This window comes from Octopus bimaculoides, chromosome 15 (genome assembly GCF_001194135.2).
Source record: "Octopus bimaculoides isolate UCB-OBI-ISO-001 chromosome 15, ASM119413v2, whole genome shotgun sequence".
Lineage (NCBI taxonomy): Eukaryota > Metazoa > Mollusca > Cephalopoda > Octopoda > Octopodidae > Octopus > Octopus bimaculoides.
The window spans coordinates 41,221,047-41,229,378 of record NC_068995.1 but is presented as its reverse complement, the minus strand read 5'-3'; the positions used below and the strand labels follow the sequence as shown (position 1 = coordinate 41,229,378).

The following is an 8,332-nucleotide window of genomic DNA, read 5'->3' as shown; positions in this document are numbered from 1 at the left end:
GTGTATATTTATGTGCATGTCTATGTGAGTGTGTATGTATATATGTATGATTATCAGAAGAGTAAAAAAAAAAAATTCTAATTTAATGGAAAGGTCTTTAAAAAATAAAAAGAATGATGATAATAATAATAATAATAATAATAATAATAATAATAATAATGATAATAATAAAGGCACTGTCATTTTCCATCACATTTTGGAAGAGTAATAGCAAGGTTACAAATCAGATATACTGATGATGATGATGATGATGATGAAGATGGTGGATAATAAAAATAATAATAGAAACATATTTGTGTTCAGTTTCACCTCAAACATTTTTGATGCTGAGGTAAAAAATAAAATTCTGATATTTATATTAAAATTGAGGGAAGGAAAAAATTATATACATGTGCATACACTCAATCACATACATACATACATGTAAGTATATTTGTGTATATATATACATATACACACTAATAAATGTGTGCACACATATATATATATATATATATGTATATATATATATATATATCTATGACCCTAACATAATACAGTTCCATCAGCAAGCATAATGTTGTATGTAGATGTGTATAGACCAGAATGTGTATTATATGCATGTTTGTTTATGAGTTTGTGTGTCATTTAAAATATAACACAAAGAAGAATAAAAAAACAGTAGTGTTTTCATAATTCTACACAGATTTCTGTAAGAGCCACCGATATTTATAGAGGCACAAAGCAGATCCATAAATGTATGAAAAAAGACAAACACACACACACACACACACACATACAAACACATACAAACACTTAAATATATCATAACACATACACACAAAGCATTCACATGTATCACATGCCCCCCCACACACACACGCACACATTCAGATATAGCATACATATGTACATACACAAAAATGCATAAACACAAACACAGATATATCCCGTATCAATACTAACATACAGTAACAAGCAAAACAAATAACAAATCACACAAACACAAGAATGCAAACTCTAAAATACAGACACACACACACGTACACATATACTCAAACATATACACAGCCATTACATATACATTTTTTAATATATATAAAGAGAGATAGATAGATAGATAGATAGATAGATAGATAGATAGATAGGTAGATGGATGGATGGATAGATAGATAGATAGATAGGCAGATAGATAGGTAGGTAGATAGATAGATACATAGATAGATACATAGATAGATACATAGATAGATACATAGATAGATACATAGATAGATACATAGATAGATAGATACATAGATAAATAGATAGATAGATAGATAGATAGATAGATAGATACACAAATCAAATCAAGTACATGTTTTGCTGATTCTGGCAATTTAATTGTTCACCGTTAGTGCTGATCTCTCTCTCAACTTTAATCTATATCATTAACAACATACGGCATAAATTAGAAAAGTTGTGTCCATAAACCTGGAATAATGGCGATGGATCTCAGGATTTGGGTTCTCAATGCACACCAAGACAACACTATATATATTAAACAGATATCTGTCATTAACAGTTCGTCGTCCAAACACTTCTAAAAAATTATTGGGTGATGTAAGACAGTGAGTTGGCAGAATCGTTAGCATGCCGGACAAAATGATTAGCAGCATTTTGTCTGACTTCACGTTCTCATTTCAAATTCGGTCATGTTTAACTTTGCCTCTCATCTTTTGGGGATTGCTAGAGTAAGTACCATTTGAACTTACCCCCCACCCCCTGAAATTGCTGGCCTTGTGCCTTCTTCCCCATAACACCATCCCACTAGAATCTCCTCTCCACTCATCTCTTTCCTCCAGATGTTGACCCTCAACAGTTTGACCAGACCATTAACAACAATAATTCCACTGGTCAATGAGAACCTGATAAAGTCATAGGCATGGCCGCTTTGTCCAGTTGGCCATTTACAAAAGGCTTTCTTCTTTATGTCACCGATGTTGTCCAAAAGAAAGACTAAGGCTCATACAACATGGACTCAGTGATGCTGTAAGTGTTGTCATAGAATACAGAAAGCCAGGACAGAAACAGTAAGGCATCGTATCCGACACACTAACCACTCCATTAGTCCACTACTACTCTGGGTTGGTACTTTCTGTTGATCTTAAAAGGACGAAAGGCAAAGTTGACCTCAGCAGTATTTGAACTCAACAAAAAAAAAATAAACCCAGGAAAACAATGATTGAGACCAAAAACTGTAAGGTATTTTAATTGATACTGTAACCACTTCACCAAGTCAGCCCCTGTCAGAGATCTGGAGACAAGATCAGTAAATGTACCCCAAACCACTACCTCTCAATTAAAATATTAAGGGCTTTGTTCCAGTTTAATGGTGTAAAGCAGATGATACTCTTTTACTTGTTTCAGTCATTTGACTGCGGCCATGCTGGAGCACCGCCTTTAGTCGAGCAAATCGACCCCAGGACTTATTCTTTGTAAGCCTAGTACTTATTCAATCGGTCTCTTTTTGCCGAACCGCTAAGTTACGGGGACATAAACACACCAGCATCGGTTGTCAAGCGATGGTGGGGGGACAAACACAGACACAAACACACATACATATATATATATATATATATATATATATATATATATATATATATATATATATATATATATACATACATATATACGACGGGCTTCTTTCAGTTTCCGTCTACCAAATCTACTCATAAGGCTTTGGTTGGCCCGAGGCTATAGTGGAAGACACTTGCCCAAGGTGCCACGCAGTGGGACTGAACCCGGAACCATGTGGTTGGTAGGCAAGCTACTTACCACACAGCCACTCCTACGCCTGATATGAGGGTTTCTTTCATAAATATTTCACCTTGGCAATAAGCAGGAAGGAAGAAACAGAAACACACACACACATACACACACACAAAGAAAGCCAAAGCAAGAGAATCAAAGGGCCATTTACCTGATAAGGTCATTGCCTCGGTTAAGGAAGGCATCTCCGCTGCTGCTCATCCGTTCAACAGAGGCTTCGCTTGAGTTACTCAAAGGATTGTTTTTGGCCAAGCATGACAGTATGGAAGAGATCAACTGCATCAAGCTAATGGAAAGAGAATCAGAAGGCAACTTGGTATTGGGTCCAGAGTTATGTTTGTCTCCAGAAGAATGGTTGTCTGGAAGCAGATTCTAGAAAATAAAAGATCATCATTATTATTATTATTATTATTTATACAGGAGGATGAGAGATGAAAAAAAAAAAGCAAATGATTTTAAAAAAACTGTTATTGTAGAATATGATATTCAAAATATTGATTTGTTTTCAGTTCAAACTAAATCAGGCACACTTCTGTCATCAAAGCCATTCAACCCATGACCATCTCATTGACTTCTGACATGCAGTGAAAATATGGCCACATTATCCAATATGTCTTTTCTAAAATGATAGGATGTGATTCTGAGGGAATTTGGTTGCTATTTTTAACAAGCCAAGCAGCAACCCTAAAGGCTCTTTCATCAACGCAGTTAATTTATGATGAAGCAGAAATATATTTTTTAGAGATGTCTGAAAGGAAATTGGATTAAATGGATAGAGAGGCAAAGTCAATCCTTACCAAGGACTTGAACTCAAAATGCAATTCAGGAAAGTATTTTATCAATTTTATCAACTTCCTGAACTTCATCAGAAAATACTGTTGTTGCTATTTTATAATAAGTAGACAAAGCAGAGACAACCAGAATCAATATTTGGGCATTACACATTGTCATTCTGTTCATTACTGCTTTGTATCATTATTATCATTGTCATTTTACATTTGTTTTCAATGCTGGCATGGGTTGGATGGTTTGACAAGAGCTGGCAAGGCAAAAGGACGAAACCAAGCTCAACTGCAGTGGTTCCCAACCTGGGGCCTGCAGACCCCTGGTGGTCCATAAAGGTAGTACTAGAGGTCCATGAACTAAATTCAAAATTTCATGTATGTATGTATATATATATATATATATATATAACGTGAAAGTTAGGGGTTGGGGGTTCAACCCACTAAGGGATAGTATCTATCCAGTATATTGCTGGGAGGGTACCCAATTATTGCTACACTAGTGCTATACTAGGTGCAATCAATGGGAGCAGGTAAAAGTGGAGGTTTTACCCAAAATTTGTGTAACAATTAGAAAATGGAGGATAATATGCTGAACCCAACTACTTGCAGACGGTGTATCCCGTTGAATTCATTAATTTAATTCATAGCAAAAGTGACAAAAAAAGGAAGAAAAGAAAAAGAAAGAAAGAACCAAAGCACAGGTGTCCATGGCAGACTATGTTATTTTGCCAACATGGTTTACATATAGAAGTACAAAGTACATAAGGAATTAGAGGATGAACAGAAGTTTAATCTTACAGCTGTTTCGGCCTAGTTTTAGCAAGCCCCATTCTATCCGAATATTCCTTTCCGGAGTGAAAATTAAAAACAGAACTTAAATTAATTTATGCTTGATATATTCTCTCACCTCTGCCACTATCTGGCATATACAGGTGCTTACACTTATCAAGTATTCCCTCTAAACTTACAGTACCTATGTATATATGGGAGAATTTACGAAAAAAACAACAGACGAAGACAGGTGGTGTAAACAACAAATGGAGGTATTAGCATAACGCACAGGAATAGAGAAAGTCTAACGTTTCGAGCCTACGCACTTCAACTGAAAGGAACACAGAAAGAAACAAGGAGAGAAAAAATATATAAATGTAGTGGTCAGTGATCTACACACATACATAAGGATAAGCATATTAAAACGGGCCCATGGGAAAACTCATTTAAATACTACATTAATCAGCCAAAGGTTACAATAGAATGCACTTGCCCAAGATGCCACACACACTGAGACAGAACCCACAACCGCATAATTACAAAAGCAAATTCTGTATCTATCCACAGAACAATGTCTGCACCTAGGGTAGTCTTCTAACCTGGTTCTTACTTAAAATTTCTTTCTAAAGAGTCAGTGCTTTGATGACAACTGAAATATTTGCCTGTGGTTAACGAGGACAGCTAAGGATTGTGTTGTAGTTATAACGATGATGATGAAAGGTCACACTAAGTAAATTCATCGAAGATTATGAGGCCAGGCAAGTGTAGCAACTTACTGATACTATTACTACTACACTAGTTTCACTACAACCAAAGGCAGCACTGAAACGCAAAGAAATATTATATATTTCTATAAACTCTGTGGGTTAACAAGGCTACCAATGGTTTCATGTGAAGTTGCCTTCACAATTGTTCAAACTTTGTTCATCCACAAATAAAGAATATTTATTCACCAATGCGGTGCTTGAGTACTCATTCTTATTGTTCAATATTTGCATAAATTTTTATGAATATATACAATTGCATATAAATACTTACTGTTAACTGATGTATGAGGAGGTCTACGAGAATACCAATCTTATTACTAAACAACATATAGTGACAGTTATCATAACATCCCTTGCACACTTGTCTGAACACAGAGCATGACAAAACCAAAGACCTGCAAAGAAATGATAAAATACAATTTAGCAGATTAAAGTTGAAATTTTCAGGTACAAAAAGTTAAATTCTGATATACGTAGAAAGTTTTAGGTTTGCAATGAAAGAGTTACAATATTGTCTGAGAGAAAATTTAAAGCCGATCTGGGGACACAACCTACTTGAGCGGAATAACTGAAGTTGCATTTGATGGTCCATCCATGAGAATAAGTAAGCGACTCAGTGTTGTCAGTCCTCCCAGAATACGAAAACTGAATTGGTCATCATTTGGGAGCTGAAAAAAAGTGAAGAAAAAAAAATAAAAGAAACGGTAAAATATTGAGGAATTTCGGACATTGAACAAGGTGGGTGTGGGCGCTGGGGTAAAAGTGAATGATGGTGGGTGACAGTTTAATTCTTCAACAAATAGATGCATGTGATGTGTGTTTGTACAGATACGTACATATTTTTGCATGCAGCACATGCATATATATTTGCATATACACACATCCTACTATAAGCACAAACCCTGAAATTATTTTTTGGGTGTGGAGCTACTCGATAACATTGACCCCTAAAAGATGAATGACAACATCGACCTCGGCAGAATTTGAACACAAAACGGCTGCAAGAAATACTGCGAAGCATTTTGTCAGCTGTGTTAATGATGCTACGAGCTCGCCTGATTGATTGATCGATCGATCGATACATACATACATAAGTGCGGGTGTGTGTAATATGGGGAAATCGGTTTATTATAATCACACACACACACACTCATCTGGAAGTCAAAATTTCAATCCGCAACTGAGCAGAAGCTGCCTATTGTAATCGCTGATAATTTCATCAAAATTAGTGACTCTAAGGCGCTCTATTTACATAAACTGCAAGTCGTTTAATGTTATCGAAAACAATCACCGACTTCGTCCAAAAGCGAAAAGAAGATAGCTTTAAATCTCGAGAAAGATAACTCTGTCATAAAACTACGGAGTAGCCTCCCTTGCAATATTTTCATTTTTGTAAATTACATAAAGTATATTTCCTGACACTAGCATGTGGAAGCAACGAGTTACTGCGTATCCTATACCATACTGACCGTTAGCGTTAAGGCTCGTGTTACATGAAATACATCATATAATATACTAGCAATGCACCCCGGCGTTGCCCGGGCTTAGGTCTACTTTGCCTTTCAGGGTAAATAAAATGCTTAACAAAATTTCATCAGTCTTTGTTCTGAGTTCAAATGCTGCTGAGGTTAACTTTGTCTTTCATCCTTTCAAGGTCGATAAAATAAGTACCAGCTAAATACTGGGGTCGATGCAATCGACTAATCCCCTCCCCCGAAATTGCTGGCCTTGTGCCAAAATTCGATATTATTATTATTATGAGATGCACCATTTTGAGCATGGCCGTTGCCAGTACCGCCTGACTGGCTCCTGTAGGATTTTCGAGCGAGATCGTTGCCAGTGCCCCTGGACTGGCTTGTGCGGGTGGCACATAAAAGACACCATTTCGAGCGTGGCCGTTTTCGTGCGGGTGACACGTAAAAGCACTCACTACACTCTCTGAGTGGTTGGCGTTAGGAAGGGCATCCAGCTGTAGAAACTCTGCCAAATCAGACTGGAGCCTGGTGTTGCCATCCGGTTTCACCAGTCCTCAGTCAAATCGTCCAACCCATGCTAGCATGGAAAGCGGACGTTAAACGATGATGATGATGATGATGATGATGATGATGATGATTATTATTATTTACTGGATCTGGAGGAAAGGGCAATATCCAAAGCCTTTCCAGGCCAATGTAGACCTATTTGGTGCTTTTAATGCTCCTCTTGAATCTTAGTAAGTCAAAACCAATGGGCAAGACATGTGCAGGGGAAGAAATTCCAGAGGAGTGACACTCTGGGGAAGAAGGATTGGATGTATTGATTCGAGTGTGAGGTTACAACATCACAGGGGTGATGAGAGGCAAGCGGCACAAACCCAGTTCAGCCAGTACCAAGGATTGCAATATGTATTTACGTAGTTCAGATTATATATATATATTATTATATCAAAGTGTGACAAGTTTGAGCACAAAAATGTAATGAGAAAGTTTAAGTTTTGGTACCAAAACACATAAACAAATGCTGTATTCACTCACACACATGTAGAAAGCCTCATTTTGCAGCAAGAAAATTGCTTATCTTCTTTCATAGCAATACCTGCTCAGACAGCCATTTAAAAAATATGGTGAATATCTCAGTGAACACCTGCTAAATAATACAGAATAACTATGTGTGTGTGTGTGTGTGATTACTAGATCATGGGTTCAATTCCCAGACCGGGTGATACCTGTTCATGAGCAAAACGCTTCGGTTTTCATTGCTTCAGTCCACTCAGCTGTAAATGGATAACCCTGCGACAGACTAACCTTTCAATCAGACTAACCAGCAAGGTGGCATCATTCAAACGCTAAAACGTGAAGCGCATCATAACCAGTGATATATAACCTCATCCAATAATTTGGTCAATGTTGTTATACAGGCTGTCCACAAAATCTGGGTACATGGGGATTAACAAATACTTTAAGAAGGTACTGGCAATGGCCACGCTCTTATATTTAATTGTTTATGTTATGATTTTATTTACTCCATGTACCCACATGGGGATTAACACATACTTTAAGAAATTATTATTTCTTATATTTAATTGTTTATGTAATGATTTTATTTACTCCACGTACCCACATGGGGATTAACACATACTTTAAGAAATTATTATTTCTTCTATCTAATTGTTTATGTAATGATTTTATTTACTCCACGTACCCACATGGGGATTAACACATACTTTAAGAAATTATTATTTCT

The 8,332-nt window shown here is 36.6% G+C and overlaps 1 protein-coding gene across 1 annotated transcript in view; it reads right to left on the bottom strand.

The window, feature by feature from the left end:
- LOC106884496 (S phase cyclin A-associated protein in the endoplasmic reticulum) overlaps positions 1-8,332 on the bottom strand; it is a 225,176-nt gene that overhangs the window by 159,451 nt on the left and 57,393 nt on the right. The window contains exons 21-23 of the mRNA XM_052973411.1: positions 5,666-5,778; positions 5,382-5,505; positions 2,939-3,159 (exon numbers count right to left, since the gene is read on the bottom strand). Coding sequence (XP_052829371.1) covers positions 2,939-3,159; positions 5,382-5,505; positions 5,666-5,778 — 458 coding nt within the window. The remainder of the gene's footprint in view (positions 1-2,938; positions 3,160-5,381; positions 5,506-5,665; positions 5,779-8,332) is intronic.